At 60.5% G+C, this 17,309-nt stretch overlaps 3 protein-coding genes across 6 annotated transcripts; 1 reads left to right on the top strand and 2 right to left on the bottom strand.

The window, feature by feature from the left end:
- Positions 1-405: 405 nt before the first annotated feature.
- ZMYND10 (zinc finger MYND-type containing 10) lies at positions 406-11,194 on the bottom strand. Of its 4 annotated transcripts, none has more exons than XM_069769554.1 (13): positions 11,092-11,194; positions 10,254-10,362; positions 9,556-9,672; positions 8,412-8,465; positions 8,159-8,311; positions 5,966-6,054; positions 5,576-5,676; positions 4,050-4,222; positions 3,613-3,738; positions 1,720-1,841; positions 1,392-1,517; positions 1,159-1,196; positions 406-694 (listed from the first exon to the last, which is right to left on the bottom strand). In XM_069769554.1, exons 2-13 carry the CDS (start codon positions 10,323-10,325, stop codon positions 645-647), a joined length of 1,221 nt encoding a protein of 406 aa, XP_069625655.1. In that variant the 5' UTR covers positions 10,326-10,362; positions 11,092-11,194; the 3' UTR covers positions 406-644. The 4 variants fall into 4 exon arrangements, with proteins under 4 accessions (XP_069625655.1, XP_069668583.1, XP_069668585.1 ...); XM_069812482.1 differs by having other exon boundaries at positions 11,045-11,174; XM_069812484.1 differs by having other exon boundaries at positions 1,080-1,196; positions 11,045-11,174.
- On the bottom strand, positions 11,186-14,891 carry NPRL2 (NPR2 like, GATOR1 complex subunit). The gene is made up of 11 exons (XM_069769555.1): positions 14,742-14,891; positions 14,513-14,604; positions 13,880-14,048; positions 13,519-13,627; positions 13,067-13,203; positions 12,663-12,760; positions 12,529-12,565; positions 12,279-12,372; positions 12,087-12,204; positions 11,721-11,863; positions 11,186-11,448 (listed from the first exon to the last, which is right to left on the bottom strand). Exons 1-11 carry the CDS (start codon positions 14,811-14,813, stop codon positions 11,381-11,383), a joined length of 1,137 nt encoding a protein of 378 aa, XP_069625656.1. The 5' UTR covers positions 14,814-14,891; the 3' UTR covers positions 11,186-11,380.
- A 191-nt stretch (positions 14,892-15,082) lies between these two features.
- CYB561D2 (cytochrome b561 family member D2) lies at positions 15,083-17,251 on the top strand. Its single transcript, XM_069769562.1, has 3 exons — positions 15,083-15,259; positions 15,357-15,394; positions 15,666-17,251. Exons 1-3 carry the CDS (start codon positions 15,133-15,135, stop codon positions 16,167-16,169), a joined length of 669 nt encoding a protein of 222 aa, XP_069625663.1. The 5' UTR covers positions 15,083-15,132; the 3' UTR covers positions 16,170-17,251.
- The last annotated feature ends 58 nt before the right edge of the window (positions 17,252-17,309 follow it).

The raw sequence follows: 17,309 nt of genomic DNA on the forward strand, positions 1-17,309 counted from the left end.
TGGGCAGGGGGCCAAGCCCTCTGTGCTAATGTCACATCAACTGAGGGGGGGGGCAACTGTCCCTGCGAGATGGCAGATGACGAACACCCGAGAAACTCAGCTGCCTTTTCACAGCGAGGTGCTTGTGCTAACCACATCCTCTGCCTCCCTCCGTCGCTCTAAGACGTCGACCAAAAGATAAAAAGCTGCATGGAGGCCTTCTCGCCCCCTTCCCTCTTCCAGCTCACGCGCCTGGGCTGCAGAAGGCTTGGTCCCTCTGGTAACCACAACCTTATCGGCTCTTTTTTTCAGGTTCTCTGGCATTTCTGTTGTTGCAGAGGGGAAAGACAGACTCACCCCTCTCCCTAGGTGCAAGCAAGGGGAGGAAGCGGTTTAGCATCTTCAGCTAGGAGAAAAAAAGCTGCATCAGGGTGCACAAGGAGGTTTATTGGAGAAGGCTGCAGGGTAGGGTGGTGGGAGAGGAGAGGCTGAGCCTGGCCAGCGCTGTCCAGAGCTGGGAGCAGGCAGAAGGGGTCTTTGACTGCTTCTCTTCTCCGGTTGCTGGGCTGCACACGCAGGGGGATCTTTCACCTTGCCAAGCTACAGGCCAGATGCCAGTCACTGCTTCTTTTACAGGTCGTCCGTGCTCCTCGGCGCCCCGGCCATCAGGTTGCAGGCAGCTTTGTGCTTCTGCCAGTGCTGGACCTGGCACGCCCTGCAGAGGGGAAGGCCGCCTCTCAGGGGCTCTGCTGCAAAGCAGGGCACCCGCAGCTTGAGCAGGGATGTAGCAGGGCCACATCCATCCCCGGGAGTGAAGCAGCAACAAGGACAAGCCCCAGCACCACGCACCTCTGGGCACTGGCGGGGAGCTGGCACAGCCCAGCATTAGCCCAACAGGGAGGTGAATGTGGCCCCCAGTTCTGGGGACTAAGACGGTTTAACGCCAGACCTTGCCAGATGGTTCAGGACCAGAGAAGATTTAATTTACTGCCATCATCCCAGCTGCCACATCCCAGCCTGTCACCTGCACCCCCAGAGCCACGGGTGCTTTCCTCCCCACTCCTGCCCCACCAAGGTGCAGGGGAGGGAGACAGTCTCACCATGGGAAACCCAGCCCGTCGCTGCTGGTGGTGCGGGCCCAGGCACCTCAGCACCTCACAGTGGCAACACAATGCTCACCAGCACCTCCTCCACCAGTGTCCCAGCCATCAGTCTCGCTGTAAGATTTGGAGAGGTATTTGCGGAGAGCCAGCAGTGCTGAGCAGCAGTGGGACCCCTGGCTTCCCTTGGCCCTTTCACAGCATCCTCCGGTGAGGTCTATTGTGCTCTGGGGAGCCGGGAGCACTGGGGGACTGCGGGGGGGCACTGGGGGGCTGCAGGGGACACAGGTGTGGGTAGTAGGGTTCCCTTACCGCGTGCAGTACCACTCGTTCCGGCAGCGAGAGCACCGCTTGGCCGCCTCTGTGCCACACACCCTGCAGCGGGGCTTGTCGGGGGCCAGAGCCTCTATCATATCCAGGCTGTAGGTCTGTGCCCACCTGCAGCAGGCAGAGAGGGGGTGAGGCTGCTCGTCAGGAACTGCTGACAAGCAGCAAGCTGTCCCCGCTGCACCCCGCCACTGAGGGGACATCCCCAGCCAGTACCACAGAGCCCTCCGTCCTCCCAGTGCTGAGTTCCAGCCCCTGCTAATGGGGATACTGGCTCCATTGGGCACCCTGTGTGCATGTGCCAGGGCCTTACCTGCGTGCCTGGAGCTTCAGCTCCTCCTCAGTAGGGCTGAAGACACGCTTCACCTGGTGCTTGGCGATGGCCTCCCACTTCCCTGTGTTTTTCTTGAGGATGTGGTCCCAGATGACAGGAACCTGGCGGGAGAGGCACAGCAGGAGGAAGGGGTGTTTGCAGCTTGACTGAAGGTGCTGTGGTATGGGGGTATTCGGGGGACGGGGAGGCAGCTGGACCCGGGCATGAGGAGCGTGCCCCCCGGGGAGGGTGAGTGGAGGTAGCATGTGCAGAGGTGAAGGCACAGGGAGCGAGGGTGTGCTTTTGGGTACACGGAGGGGACGGATCTGCTCACCAATGAGAGTTCATGTGAAATGAGGCAAAACCTTCGGGGTCCAGTTGGGAGCCGGCGTTCAGCCCCAAGGCTTGGGCTCCCGCACAGAAAGCCCTGGGATCTCAGCGCCCTGCATGCCGGCAGCAGCGCGAACCCCGTGCTTTGGAGCCGTTTGCCTGAGCAGATTTTTCCACTCGTCACTTCCCCGAAGACGAACACCCGGGGAAGGGCTAGCCCGCGTGAAAGGGAAAGCACCAGCCAAGAGCAGCGCGGGTTCAGGCTCTGGAGAGAACGATGCTGCTTCAAACAGCGCTGCCTTCTCCAGCAGAGTAAAAATAGCCAGGCCTGGAAGGGGAGGAGGCTGCTTGGGGAGCAGCCGAATGGAAAAAGGCCTTTTCAAAGCTTGGCTCAGCGACAGGGAGTGAGTTCACTGCTTTCTGGGCAGAGCGGGGAGCCCACGTGTGTGCTTCCAGCTGGCTCCCCCTGCCCACCTGCCAGGCTCAGCCCCAGCCCTTGGTGGAGGCAGGAGCAGCACCGGCACAAAAGCAGAGCTATGGTGAAGGGCAGCAGCCTGGGTGAGGTCCCCAGTGCGGCAGCTGCCTGTCCCACCGACACGCTGGCAGTCAAGGCACGTGGACTGAATCTCTAACCACCTCCGCCCTGCTGCCATCCCCAGTCCCAGCCGCTTGGCTTGCCGTCTGCAGCCTTCCCCAGCCCCGGTTCCCGCCGTGCCATGCCTCTGGCTCAGCTGCAGCCAGCTCCGGCCAGGGCACATCACCCTCCTCCCAGGCCATGCAGCCAGCCGCACTGGGGGCAGTGTGCTCCCACTCCACACAGCCCAAGTAGCTGCTGCCCGACCTACCCATCTGCTTCGGGAAGCGGCATGGGAGCCTCCAGCAGTGGGGAAGAGCCTCTGCTCTCCCAGCCATTCTCGGCTGCCTCTTTGCAGATCTGCCCCCACACACAATTTCTCCCCTCAGGTCACGAGAAGGCAGTAGAAACACTTTTCTCCAGAGATTACCACTGCACTGATTAAAAACCCCAAGAACCTCACACTGTTTGAAGACCCTCAGGGCCCAACTCCCAAGCCCCAGACATCAGCTGGGACCAGTGTGACTCCAGCCTCTACCACCAGACCTTGGCATCCCTCCGTTCACAGTATGCCAAGCAGCCCTGGGTCAGCGCTGTAAAAGGGGACTCCTCCCTGGGGAGTCCAGAATTCAGCAGGAAAACACTGATAAATGTTAAATAAAGAGTTAATTGTTAAAACAAGCCAGGGGTTGTCTCTGTCCCATGCAGCCACCACCCCAGGGTCTCAATGCCATATGGAGAGCTGTTTATAACCCAGCATTTATGCCTTTAGATGCGACTGCTTGGCCACTGCGGTAGCAGGACAAGGCTCCCATGTCATCCACGGACAGCTTTGCTGGCAATAAGGGTGTAACTGTGAAACAGGTGCTTGGCTGCTTTACCAGGGCACCACCTCTCCAGAGCTGAGCTTGGTGGGAGGAAAAGGAGGTAGGGAGCTATCAGGCTTAAAGCAGAGCAGCTGGAGAGGTGGAGGAAGAGCCACAGGATACCTGCTCCAGGACAAGATCCTTTTTGGGGGGAGCTGGCTCTGTCACTGCGAGGTGGCTCAGAAATCTCTGCATCTCCACCAGGTTGGGCAGCTGATCAACGAGGACATCTGTCAGGAATGCACGGAGCTGCGGCCACGGAGGTGAAGAGAAGAGCGAATGGAGAGAGGTCAAGACAAGAGAGCCAGAGCTGGGGAAGAAGCATAGCAAGAGCAGGGATCTGTGGGGCACTGGCAGAGTGACCCATGGGGGTCCCACGAGGTGCACTCGTAAACACAAGCTTGGTTGCTGATGGCATGGTGACAGACCCCGCTGCTCTCCCACCACTGGCTCCTAGGAGCCCACAGTGAGGATGGGGAGAGATGCCCAGAGGTGCCTAGTGCTGGCAAGGTCCTACTCTGTGCTGCAGGGGCCATGGCCTTCGTGATGTAGGGTCGTACCTTGAGGAGCTGGCTCTTGTTGAAGCCATCGAAGTGGTATTTGCGCTGGCATTCAGGGCTGAGCAGGAGGTTGAGGAGGGCAAGCCACACCTGCCCATCGAGTTTGGTCATCTTCACCTGGTCTTCAGGGGGCACCACGTGCCACACACCATTCTCAAACTTCTTGAGCTTGCCTGAGGGACAAAAGAACACACGGCTCCAGGAAGAGACAGTGCTGCCTGAGGGAAGATAGCTCAGAGGTCAGGATGCTGGCCTATGCTCACTGCCTCATTTCACCACAGGCAAGCCCCTCTGCTTCAGTCTGCCTCAGTATCCCCACCCCTTTGCTCAGCATAGCAGCCTACTTGGTACTGACACAAGATGTTAGAGAGCATGAAAAGCATAAAGAACATGTATTAAAACAATACGGCTGTGGCAGGAACTGAAAGATCCCCGAGATATCTCCCTCTCTACTTGGCCAGGAGAGCACTGGTAGATGGTGGGGGAGCCCATGCTGCAACAACAGAGTGGCTGGAGAGGCATGTTTTCGGGTACTAGCGTGGCCAATACCCGCTCTTCTAGAGTTTCTTCTGCCAGTGAAAGGCAGAAGTAGCATGAATGTAACAGAAGTGACAAAACAAGTTCCAGGAGCTACTGTGCTGCTCTGGGGGATGGAGGAGGATGTAACCCTGCATCTGCACAGCCTGGAAATGCCTTTGCACTCTTGTTTCTTTCCAGTCCCTCCCTCAGGGCCCTGGATCAAAGCTCCCTCTGACACCCCGAGCACACAGGCGGGGAGAAGGGATGTGTTTCCTGGCCGGAGGAGGAGGAAAGCTCCCACAGCCAGCTGGGCTCCTCTCGGCAGGCGCAGAGCCACATGCTTCCCAGCATCTCTTCCTCCCCTGCCCATGCTGTGACCCCCCTGGTGCAGGGCTGGGGAGGGGAGTGCGGGTTCCCATGCCCCAGGCTGTGCCCCATCATTGCTCAAAGGCAGGCAGCGGAGAAACTGGGGAGCTGCAGGGGGGCACGCCTGGCTGCAGAGGTGCAGGAGGCAGGGCTGATGGCCGATGGGCACAACCTGATCAGAGCGCTTTGGCAAGAGAGAAGCTCAATGAACAGCAGCTTCAGGGCAATCGGTTTGCTGCCTGGGAGACCCCATGTCTGGTTCCAATTATTAGCGCTGTCCCAGAAAGGCGCAGACAGGCTGAGTGACACTCTGGTCTTTCTGTGTCCAGGACAAGACTCCTCGAGGAGCAGGTGGGCCTGGCAGATGTGCTACACTCCTGTCCTGTCCGTGATCAGCTCAGCCCTGTGTAAGGATCGGCTTTTGGGAGCACTGCTGGGTCCCCAGCCCAGCTGTGCTGCAGCTGCTTTTGAGCTGAACAGCTTTGGGCAGGGAGCACTAGTGAGGAGCAAGGGCAGGAGGCTGGAGGGGAGGGTAGAGGGGGAGCAGCTTTCTGCAGGGGCTCCTACAGCAGACCTCTCAGTGGATGCAGGTCCCAGCATGCCGCCACGGCGCCACAGGTACCACGGGGCACGATCCGTACCTGCTTCCCGGCAGCTCCAGGGGCAATGTTCCACCAGCTCGACAAGGAGGCAGGGCAGGTTGTGGGTGTTCAGCATCCGTGTCAGCGCGCTCAGGGGCAGACTGGAGATGTGACAGAAAGGGTGAAATGGTGCTCACAGACAAATGCCAGAACAGATACAAATGCTCCCTCAGGCAACTGGGAGAGGCAGGGGAAAAAAACAATGATCTGGGTTCCCATGAGTACCAGGGAGCAGGGTGGAGTGCTGCTGCCTTTGCCTCCAGGGGCACAGTGCCACTGCCACCATGGATACAGCCAGCTGCTGAAAGGGGTCCAGGCACCCGCTGCAATGCCACAGGAATCTCAACCGGAGAGCTCGGCGCATGTCCTCTACTGCTCCTGGGCACCTACCTCTCCACCTGATCGGTGATGAACCGTAGCACGGACAGGGCTTTCAGGGAAATCTCAAACTCCATTGTCTCCGCCTGCTTCTGCAGCTCCTGTGGAGGGACAAGCACAGCCTCGGGATTCCAGGCCCCATTTCCCAGGAGCTACAGGGAGGCAAGGCTGTTGGCTGTGCATCGGTAACCACAGACTGAGGAGGAAACCAGAGCCCTGCAAAACAAACTCTGCTTCTCATCTCGACTGTGCCAGTGCTGCTTGTTTGCCAGGGCAGCCACAGAAATGCTTGCAGCCCACTGTTGCTCGTCCTTCATCTCCCTACCCCTAAAAGGTCACGGGTGGCTACTGGCACAGGGACACTCCCTGAAAGAGGCAAGTCCCAGACCGCTCCTCTCTCCCCTTCTGGGATCATCTTGTGGCCCATGGCCCTGCAGAGACCTGTGAGGTTGAGGGAGGGGGGAGCTGCATGATCAGCACAGGAACCAGAGGAGGAGGAGGAGGAGGAGAGAGAAACGTGGCCCTGCAGCAGTTGCAGTCCTACATCCGCCCCTCCTGGATCTGCCTCTCCCCTCTAGCTTGCGTACAGCCAGCTAGAATATCTGCCTGTGGTTATCCCAGCCCACAGCTATGCCATGCTTTCCAGCCACCCGGCCTCCTTCCCTTCCCAGGCAGCGTGGACACCCCGTTCATCCCCCACGTGCTCAGGCTAATGGTCTGACCACCCTCTGACTCAGCCTCTTTCACGAACATCAGGATGGCTAGCCTGAGAGGTGCCAAGTCCTTCTCCCTGGCCCAGGCAGAGCTTCTCCTCTCCAGTCCCAGATTCTCAGCAGCTCACATCTTCATGTGCAGAGCACTGACCTCAGCAACTCAAATTTCTCTAAAGCGCCACTGCAACAGTTCCCTTCCAAATTCCTGTGGTAAGAAGCCTTGCGCTCCCCCGTGCCGGTGCCCCACACGCTACTAAGAAAGCCTTATGGGCTCTTCCCCGCAACCTCCCTCTCCAAACTCCCCCAGTGAGGCTGTTTCCTACAGCTCCTCCTGGTATCCAGACCTCATCTCTGCTGTCTTCAGGCAGGGACTATCTTTTGCCTGTGCTTCTGGGGGACAGCAGAACAGGTCCTGTTCCAGGGGTTACCACCATACACAGTCACAAAGGACAACAGGCTCCACAACATAGGAGACAGTAGGAACAGCTTTTTCATAGGGGGTTATTGTATGTAGAGTCAGGAGGAGCTGGAATGAATCAGAGGAAACCAGGCTTCTTAGGAGATGATTGCTTTTTAGAACCCTATTGGCTAGAAAAGGTCGTTTTTTTAACTTAAGCCATGTCAAAGCACTAACAGAGACAACCCCTTCCCCTCCCCAGCTGGGAAAACATTTCCTGGAAAACATCCCTATTGTGCTCTGGACCCCTCCACTTCCTTCCCTCTTCTGGAAGAGGAGCACGTGCTCAGGCAATGAGCCAAAGGATGGAGGCAACAGGGGAGGTACAGCCAAGCTTGCAGGCTATCACTTTAACCCTGCTTCTCCAGACACTCCTCGCGATGTCCGCAGTTTAAGGAGAAAACTCAAGGTGCTGAGAAGCACCAGAAGCAAAGAGAGCTCCTGCACTGGGTAGGTGTGTAGGGCAGCCTGGGAACACCTGACAGGGAACAGCTCTGGGCTCGCTGCTGGCCCAGACCAGCACAGAGAGGAGGTATTTCTCAGAGAGCCGAGGAAGCTGGGGGGAAACATATTAGGAAAATTCCTAGTCGTATCGTACATCGATTTGGGAAGGATCCCTCTCATGGTTAATCCTGGCTGGCTCCAGCAGCAGTCTGAGCTAAGGTGGTTTCACAAGCTCCAGGGAGACCTACCCACACAGCTTTCAAGAGCAACTGCAAATGGCCAAAACTCCTGTACCGAATATTTTGCCTATCAACCCTCCAGTGTGCCCCATCAGAGCTCTGACCACGTCCTGCAGGAAGCCTCAAGCTGGCACTGTCATAAGCGAGGGCGGAAGGCGGCTGCGGGGTGGAGGGAGGTGGGTGCAGCTGCTGGCGTGGACAAACACCAGCACCAGATGCCCTCTGAGATGGGTGGGAGGTGCTGGGGTTGCAGCCAAGGGGTTCTCCAAAGGAAGGTCCCCCTGTGCCTCTTCAGGCTGTCCACATCCTCCATCATACGTGTCCCCAGTGAGCTATGGGACTTTTTCCTCACCTGCATGGACGAGGCGCTGGCCAGATCCTCGGCATGAAGCTCCACCGGGGTCACTGTTTGTCTGTTGGTGCTCCGAGCTGCGAGCAGGGTCAGTTTTCGGTGGCAATAATCAATTAAATCCAGAATGCTGTCCTCTGCTGACTCGCAGATCTCCTTCAGAACGACAAGAGTTTCATAGAGGGCCCAGCCCCCACAGCCATGGCTTTTCACCCCCAGGGGCTTTACACTGAAGAAAGCTGAACCTGCCTCCTACCTTGTAAAAAAACACTGTCTCCAAGAGGTTAATGATGGAGGCTTCGTGATGCAGCTGTAGGAGGAAAATGGCAAGAGTGAGGCAACAGTGGAGCAATCACCAGCACCGAGGACACAGGCAATGGGACCAGGAAAAGGGCTCTTCTAAGAAGCTGCTTGTGTAGTTATATTTGGCTCTTGGGCTTGCATTTGGCCACAAGTGATGTAATTTTCAAAAAAGCTCCAGTTTATGCAGTTCTTGTTAATATTTATGTTAATATGCCTATGACACTATAACATGCTAACAGAGAACCACACTTCCCAGCAGGCAGGGCTCTTCAGGGCTCTGTCCCTGCGCTACAGTGGCAGTACAACTGTAGCCCTCGGGCAAGCTGCCGCCCCTGGCACTGAGATGGGAAAGTGCTCTGCATGGCTGCACTGCTCTCACCCCTCTGGGTCCCAGGCAGACAGCCTTGTCCTGAGACTGGGAACCACAAGATAACTGCCTCTAGGCAATGCTGCAGACAAATGGCTGCCCAGGGAAGACAACACCTTACCCTGGACTGAAAATGGGCTAAAACTTCCAAGCCTTGGGCAAATTTCCCTTAGGTCAAGGGCTGCATCTCCACAGGGAAGTCCAGCTCCCGAGATCACTCCCTTGCTAAGAACGGCCCAAGGGACTGCTGCTCCCAGGAGCTCAGTAAGAAAAAGCTACGCTTTTCTTAACCCAGAGGCACATAACCTCAGAAACCCCTCTGGTTAGAGGTGCCAGAGAAAAGCAGTGCTCAGAGGGGGGCAAACACCCCAGGGGTGTTGCTGCCTGGGCGCGAGGGTAGCATGAGTCAATGGGAGCTGCAAGCCATGAGCACAGCTGCCTCCAGGAGTGGCTTTTGTTGCATCCAGCAGCTCCCACAAGCCCCTGTACAGGATTAGGCAGGGGCACAGCCCTCCACGGAGCTGAGCTCCCCTGGGAGCAAGGATATGGGCTTGTCGCTTGTGGCTTTGGGAAACCAGGTGCTTCCCACTGTCTCACATTGTCCACCACAGCTTCTCAGTGTGGTGAGATGTAAAACCCCAGCTCTGAGATCTTCAGGGTGAGACTTATTTTTAAGCATAGTGGTGCCTGCCCAATTTCCAGGCTTGGTCCCACTGCCCCCTCTACTCACCACCACATAGATGGGGAAGGTGCTTCTCGGCTTAAAGTCCTCCAGCCGGCACAGCACAGGAAAGATCTTGTGCTTCCAGATCTCCACAGAGATCAGCTCCCCAATGAGAACAGGAATCTAGACAGGGAAGGGATGGGGAAAGTGAAGCACTTCAGACCAGTGCTTCAGGGGAAACCAGTTTTATTGCTAATGCTCAGCCACACAGACTTATTTGGAGTCATCCCACAGAGGAGGGTGGCCTTGGGGCACCCTGTCTCTATTCACCCAGCTCAGAAATCAAAAGCTTTTCACCAACAGACGAGCAGGCAGAGAGAGCTCCTGGGGTTGCAAAGGGGGAAGATGACCCTGAGGAGCTGGGCAGGTCCAGGGCACCACACGTAGCAGTGCAGCCCAACACATTCCAGGGCTGGGACACCCCCGTTATAGGGCAGAGATCCACAAGTGGCAACGCTGGTGCACAAGAGAGACCAAAACAACCTCCAAGAGAGGAACCAGAGACCAGCAAGTAGCAATACCACAACTTGACCTTTAATTTTTTTAAAAAGTAAAACTGGCAAACCACCAGTCAAACGTCTTTGCTGGAGATACAACAGATTCTTCACAATTTTATTCCAAAATTGCACATTGTCCACAAGGTGACCCCAGCTCGAGGCTGAAGGCCTGGCATGGGGATCACTACCACACCCAAGGAGGCTCACCTTGGCGTAGGTGACCAGCAGCTCGGTGAGGAGCTGCTCCTGGCCCGCAGAGGCACTCAGGATGGCATGCATGTTGAGCTTCTCCACACACTCATGCTGCCGAAGCCATCTGTGGGGCAGCCAGGAAGGACATCAGTGGCAGAGACCTCTGGCCAGGGGCTCTGGGGCTCCGCTGCGCTTCTGGAGAAGGTCCCTCACGCAGGTAAACCTGCTCCCAGCACCCTCATCCCCAGGAAATGCCCCAAGCCTGCCAGGAACCCCCAAACCCCACACTGTCCCCTGAGCCACCGCTCCCTGGGGCAGCAGCTTCACCTGCGGCAGCCCCAACCCCACTGCCCTCCTGCCTGCCCCCAGCAACACCCACCATGAGACACTGTCACTGGGGGATACACCAAAACTGGGGGTCCTCCTCTCCATCACCCCTACCCACACAGACCCTCTGGGGACACTACAGATCTGGGGCCCTCCTCTCTCTCTCCCCCAGTCCTTCCAGGAAGGCTCCGGAACTGGGGACCCTCCTCTCTCCCCACCCCACCCTGACTCTCTGGGGTCACCGGGACCCCTCCTCTCTACCCTAGACCTTCTGGGAACCCTTCCTTATCCCCACCCAGACCCTCTGGGGAGGGCCCAAACCCGGGGCCCCTCCTCTCCCCCCACAACCCCAACAGGGACACCCCAAATTTAGAGCCCCTTCTTCATGCTCCCCCCCCCCCCCAGACCCTCCGGGGCCACCCCAGAAGCGGGGCCCTCCCCCTCCAGACCCCCTCCCCAACAAAGCCGTCCCCCCGCACCCCTGTCCGCCGGCGTCCCGCAGCTCGGTGCCCTGCAGCGCCCGCACCAGCGCCTCGGCCTCGGCGGGCAGCAGCGGCGCCGGACCGGCGGCGGCCATGGCGGCGGCGGCGTCGCTGTGGCAACGGCCCCCCCACCTTCCTCGGCTGGCGGCCCCTCTGCCGCCCCCTGGCGGCGCGGAGGAGCGCTCTGCGAGGCAGTGGTGGGGCGGGAGGAGCCTCTGCCGCCCCCTAGCCCCGCGGAGGAGCGACCGCAGGCGGCGCGGCGCCCCGGGCTCTGTGGACACCCACGGGGGACGCGTGGGGGAGACACGCGGGCCCCGGCTGCCACCCCCGCCGTCACTTCCAGCACACGATGATGTTGGGGTCGTTCTCCAGCCGCTCGTCCAGCTCCTTGTAACTCATGCCTGGGGGTCGGGGAAGGCAGCGGGGTGTTAGTGGGGTGCCCGGCAGCGGTGTCGGGGGGCTGGCTGGGCTCCCCAGCTGCTCCCCCCGGGCAGCACGGGCTTGGCAGCCCAGCTCGGCGCAGAACCTAGCCCAGAGTCCCGTCTCCACGAGGTCTGAAGGCTCCCAATGGGGCGAGGGAGACCCCGAGACCAGTGCATGGCCCTGGGCACGCAGGCAGCCTCTCTGCCTCCCACCGGCCCCGAGACCTGCACGGAGGAGCCCGGATCCTCACCGGTCTTGCAGCAGATCTCGTCGTAGCTGTGGCAGCCCGTGTACAGCCGGGCTGGGTGGCTCCGTTCGTCCCGGGCGACCTTGACGGGGTATTTCTGAAGCCGCCGGATAAGGCCCTTCATCAAACCAAACTGGATAAGCCTCCTGGGGACGAGGAGGGAAGAGAGTGGGACCACAATGCTGAGGTGTCAAACACTCCAGCTCCCCCCACTCCCTTCTGGTTCCACCATGCCACAGCACTGCCTCACGTTTCCCCACCTATGGACGCAGGGGTTGGGAACTCCCTCCTCGCTCCCCCACACTCGCGCCACCACCCCCAGTGTCACCGCTGCCCTCGGGGACCGAGGAGGAGGGTGCTGGCTCCGACCTCTCATCCACCCTCTGGAGCTGCAGGGTGTAGCGGGAGATGAGATCTCGCACCGTCGTGCCAGGGCTCAGCCCGCAGTACAGCTGGAAGACGTCCCTGAGACTGGCTCGCTTGTGCCCTGTGGGGACAAGTCAGCAGTCAGCTGCCCTCTGTCCCTGCCTCCGCTGGCAGCCCAGCGCAGGGTCACCCTACCTTGTTTGGTGACATAGGACAGACACTCTTCCTGGAGACACTTGTCATCCACCAGGTCCTGGACCTTTGGTGTGGTGCAGTAGACGTTGGAGTACTGGAGGGCAAGGGAAAACCAGCTCTGCTCGGCCACAGCTCCCAGAGACAGACCTGCCCCGCTCAGAACCCCGTTATCCCCCCTACACAGCCACCCCGATGGCACAGCCGCTGCCCCAATCCTGCTCACAGCCCCACGCTCCGTGGCCTGACCCACCTGAAGTATGGAGACGAGCGTGACGACCCCGTAGTACCTGCAGACAGACAGGGAAACGTGAGAGACCCTCTCTGCCAGCACCCACCACTACCCCCTCCTGTGGGCTGGCCAGGCCCCCCCTTCCATGCACTCACAGCAGGTTTTGCACAGCGATGCGCACCAAGTTCAGCTCTACGTCGGCTTCTGCAGAAATCTTCTGGACGTGCCGAAAGCCATCAATGTAGGGCAGGATCTAGGAGGGGAGGAAGCAACAGCTAAGAGGGGAGAGAGCAGAGAGGTCCAAGGCATCACCCTGAAACCCCAGAAACTCCCCTGTGTCCAGGAGCACACTGGGATGGGCAGGCTCCATCCCTAGCAGCATTTTATCCTCAGGTTGGGTAAATGGGTTGCTCATGGGCCCAAGCACAAAGACAAGGGGAGCACCAAACCGTGCTCATTAACGTGGTGATCTCCGGGACAGCCTGACTCCCCTCTCCCTGCGGGCAGGCTGGAAACAGGTACTGTTCAAAGCATGCTGCCCCTGGTCAAGCACACGGACCTGCTGTGTGGTGAGATCCCACTGGGAGTTGAAGAAGTCGTCCTTGTCTTGCGTGAAGACGGGGACATCGTACTCCTGCACGACTGGGGGGTCCGGGCGCTGCTCGATCACCTTCAGGTGGATTGTGTTTGACTCATCTGTCCAGGGAAAGGGAAGCGCTCAGTCCCCACAGGAACCTCTGCTCCCTCGGGAGCTTGCGACCGTCAGACCCAGGACATCACCACGCCGCATGGAGGAAGGCGTTTGTGTCCCACAGCCCCATCCCTCCTGGCCCTTTGAGCCACCCAGGACAAGGGTGGCTCAGACACCCCCCAACTCCAAGCGCAGACAGGGAGGGAGCTGGCAGGAGCAGCGTAGGCAGAGCTGACCCAGGCAGGGGATGGCCCAGCTGCCTCCCAGCGCTGCCCTGCCCCGCTCCACCCCTCGCTGCCGGGCCAGCGCGGCTGCTGTACCTATGGGCAGGGTGCACTTTCCTTTGGCGTTCAGCTCCTCCAGCAGGATGGTCATGATAGGAACCAGCTTCTGTTTACTCTCCTCGTTGGAGATGAAGCCACTTTCCAGCTAAAGAGCAGAAAATCAAGTCAGCTCCTTCCCACAGGATTACTGGCTATAGGAACCGCACGTCTTGGATCCCGCCCTCCCTTAGACTTCAAGTGATGCGTAGGTAAAACCAGCACGATCCCCCCCTTACTGTAAACCTGGTCCCTACCCCAGCAACGCCCAGTGACCCACAACGTGCACCAGGACACCAGTGACTCTGTGGGGGGGGATCATGAGGCAGCCAGACTCTGCTCGAGTTGGCTTGGGCCTCACCTCGAGGGTGGTAAGGTAGCCAGCCAGCTTCTTCACTATGGGCTCCAGCGCACAGGCCTTGGCTCTGGCATCGCACACAAAGCCCAGGTTGAAGAGCAGAGCATTTCGGCTGTACTTCTTGTGCTCGATACACACGGGGCAGCCGATCAGCTTCTTCTCCATGGCCGTCCTGCGGGAAGACAAGTAGGACCTGCACCTATGCCCTCAGGGAGGTCTGAGCCCTGCACAAGGCTAGTTCCCGGTCAGGGTCCGGAGGTGGGGGCTCCTCTGCTTTGCAGGAAAAATGATGCCTAATCCCCAAACACTCAGTGTAGAAAACACACAGTCTAAAAAAGCATGGTGGGGGTGGGGGAGAAGAAAACGGTTTTCTTTCAAAACCAGCACAGCTCTCCAGACTCTTTCAACTCTCCTGGATTTCAGGCTGACAGAGAACCACACGCAGCACCAGCCACCCCCAGAATCCGGTACCCGCGGGCACCGTAAGGCACCTGCTGATATGGGACAGAAACCCCTGTGAGCCCAGAGCCGGCACTGTCACATCACCCAGCCGTCGTCGTCTCCCGCCGGCAGAGTCTTGCCCACTCGCGGCGAGGGCAGCGGATCCCCCCCCCGGGGCGGTGTGCCTACACTCACACGGTGATCAGCTTGTTCTGCAGCTCGGGCTTCGTGATGACGTACACCTGGATGGTGTCAAAGAGCTCCCGAGAGATGAAGTCCTCCGGGACCTGCGGCGGCACAGAAAGCTCCGCTCCAGCCCCAGCCCGGCTGCCGAGACCCCCCCTCCGGGAGCGGCCTCCACCCCCGGCCCCCCCCGCCATCCTCCCCTAGGGGCGCTCCCGGGCCCCAGTCCCGGCCCCCCCACCTGGTAGGTGATCTTGGGCCCCAGCGTGGGGTGGAACTCGCTGAAGAAGACGCACTCGATCCTGCCGCCCATGGCGGCCGGGGAACGCCCGGGCTGAGCCCCGCTCCGGCAGCAGCGGCGCCGGCGGAACGGTGCCTACTACGCATGCGCGCCGGCTCCTGCCGGCCACCGTAGCACCCATCCGGGGGGACTTCACGTCACAGGTTCGCGCCAGTGGAGGAGGGCTCTCACTCTGAGCGACAGCGCCGCCCACCCATTCAGCGGCGGCGCGGCGCGGAAGAGGCGGGCCCTAGCGCGGACTGGCAGCTCACCTCCCCCAATCGGGGGCCGCGTCCTGGCCCGCCCGTCTCCGCGGCGGCGGCGGCGGTGGTCACCCCCCTCCCCGGCCGCCATGGCCCTGACGGCCGAGACCGAGTCCCGGCTGTACCGGTCGCTGCGCGCCGCCGCCGGCGCCGCCGCCCACCTCGTGGCGCTGGGCTTCCCCACCGCCGTGGCCGTGCTGGCGCGGCCCGGATCCAGTGAGTGCCGGGACCGGGACCGGGAGCGGGGCCGGGGGGACGGGCGGGCGGGCGGGCCTCTCCTCAGCTCACCTCATCGCCTGCCCTTCCCTTGCAGGCCTCTTCTCCTGGCACCCGCTGCTCATGGCCCTCGCGGTAAGTCCCGCCGCCCCCCCTCCCGCTCCGGTTACCGGCCACCTCTCCGCGCTGCCCCCGTCCCCGCCGCGGGCAGCTCCCCCCGGGGAGAGGAAGGGGCCCAGCTGGCGGAGAGCGCCCGGCGCAGAGGATGAGGCCCCTCCGCTTCCCGCGGGTGGCGGGAGGCTGAGCCCCGGGAGACGCCGACCCGCTGGCTGTTCCGTCCCCGGCCGCGGCGGAGGGGTGGGGGCGGCCGGTGCCAATCCCCCCCCCCCCGCCCTCTGTCTCCCAGTTCTCGTTCCTGATGACGGAAGCCCTGCTGATATTCTCCCCGGAGATCTCGCTGCTCCGCAACTTCTCCCGCAAAGTCAAAGTGCGGGTGCACTGGGCCCTCCAGCTGCTGGCCCTCCTCTGTGCCCTTCTGGGGCTGGGCCTCATCGCCTACAACAAGCACCTGAACGGCAAAGCCCACTTCGTCACCTGGCACGGCCTGACGGGGCTGCTGACCGTGCTGTACGCTGGCGGGCAGTGCGCGGGGGGGCTGCTGCTGCTCTACCCCAAGCTGATGAAGAACTGGACGCTGGCCAAGCTCAAGCTGTACCACGCAACCTCGGGGCTGGTGGGCTACCTGCTGGGCTGTGCCAGCCTGATGCTGGGCATGTGCTCCCTGTGGTTCACCGCCTCGGTGACCGGCGTCTCCTGGTACCTCGCCATGCTGTGTCCCCTTCTCACCAGCCTGGTTATCATGAACCAGGTGAGCAACGCTTACCTGTACCGCAAGCGGAGCCAGCACTGAGGGCCTGGCGTAGATCTGAACTTCCCCTGCGCAAGCCAGCGAGGCCAGGGCTCCCCCTCGCAGCCCCCTGGCTCGCGTAGGGTCTCCTCGGAACTCGGTTTCTACCTACTCATCTCTTATTAGTCCTGGATTGTCTGTAGTGTCTTGTCCCCGGGGAGCAGCTATGATGTGCGTGATGCCGAGCGGGCAGGAGCTGCCTGCCTCATACCTGCCAAGGTGGGGATGTTTCCCAGCACAGGTAAAGCTGCTGGTCCCCACGGCAGCTTGGTGCTCAGTGCTGGGAACCGGAGGGTTAACTCAGGATTCCTGCTCCTTTTCCCTTCCCCTACTACCCAGGGCTGCTTCGGAGCAGGCAGGACAGGAGCTGACACATTCCTGGTGAGGAGGGCAGGGAGTCCCTGCTCGCCCGGGAGGCTGCAGCGGGCACTGCACTGCCTCTCCTGCCACGAAGGCAGCTCGGCCAGTAAAAACGCAGGGTATGGTTGTGGCTTCAGCCAGGGAAGGGCTGAAGCAGGGTGGCAGCACCCAAAGAGGACGCAATGGGACAGTGGCACTCCCGTCCCCACGGCACAGCCCCGCGCAGGGACCCGGGGGCTCCCTGGGACTGGCATGGTCAGCCCTGCCCGACGGCCGCAGATCTGGGCACCCACCGCCACGCACAAATCCTTCCCGCAGGCTGGGACAGCGAAGCTTCAGCCTGTCAGGAGGTGGGGGTCATTTCACAGAGCAAATTAGCGAGCTGGGCCACAAACCGGCAGCCTGCAAAAGCCTGTTTTGTCCCTCTGCGGGGCACAGGGGACAGCGCGAGCACAGGAGGAGCAGGGCTCGGTGCAGGCCTGGGGGATGAGTCCTTGGGAAGGCAGAAAGGAACCTTCTCGCCTCACTGGCACAATACCTTCCTTCCAGCCCACCCACTGTCAGGGCAGCTGGGCACTGTGAGGCTCCCTCTGCCGCAGCAGCCCCATGGCTCCTCCGTGGCAGGTATCCTGCTCTCAGCAGGGCTGGAGAGCTGGGAGCAGCTCCTGGGCTGGGAAATTCCTCTGTATCCAGAGCTTTTATTCAATAAAGATTTCAGGCAGCTACAGTGCAACAAGCCCTCTTTACTGCCTGGGGTGGGGGGCTTTTGGGGTGCAGGCAGAC

This window comes from Haliaeetus albicilla, chromosome 24 (assembly GCF_947461875.1).
Source record: "Haliaeetus albicilla chromosome 24, bHalAlb1.1, whole genome shotgun sequence".
NCBI lineage: Eukaryota > Metazoa > Chordata > Aves > Accipitriformes > Accipitridae > Haliaeetus > Haliaeetus albicilla.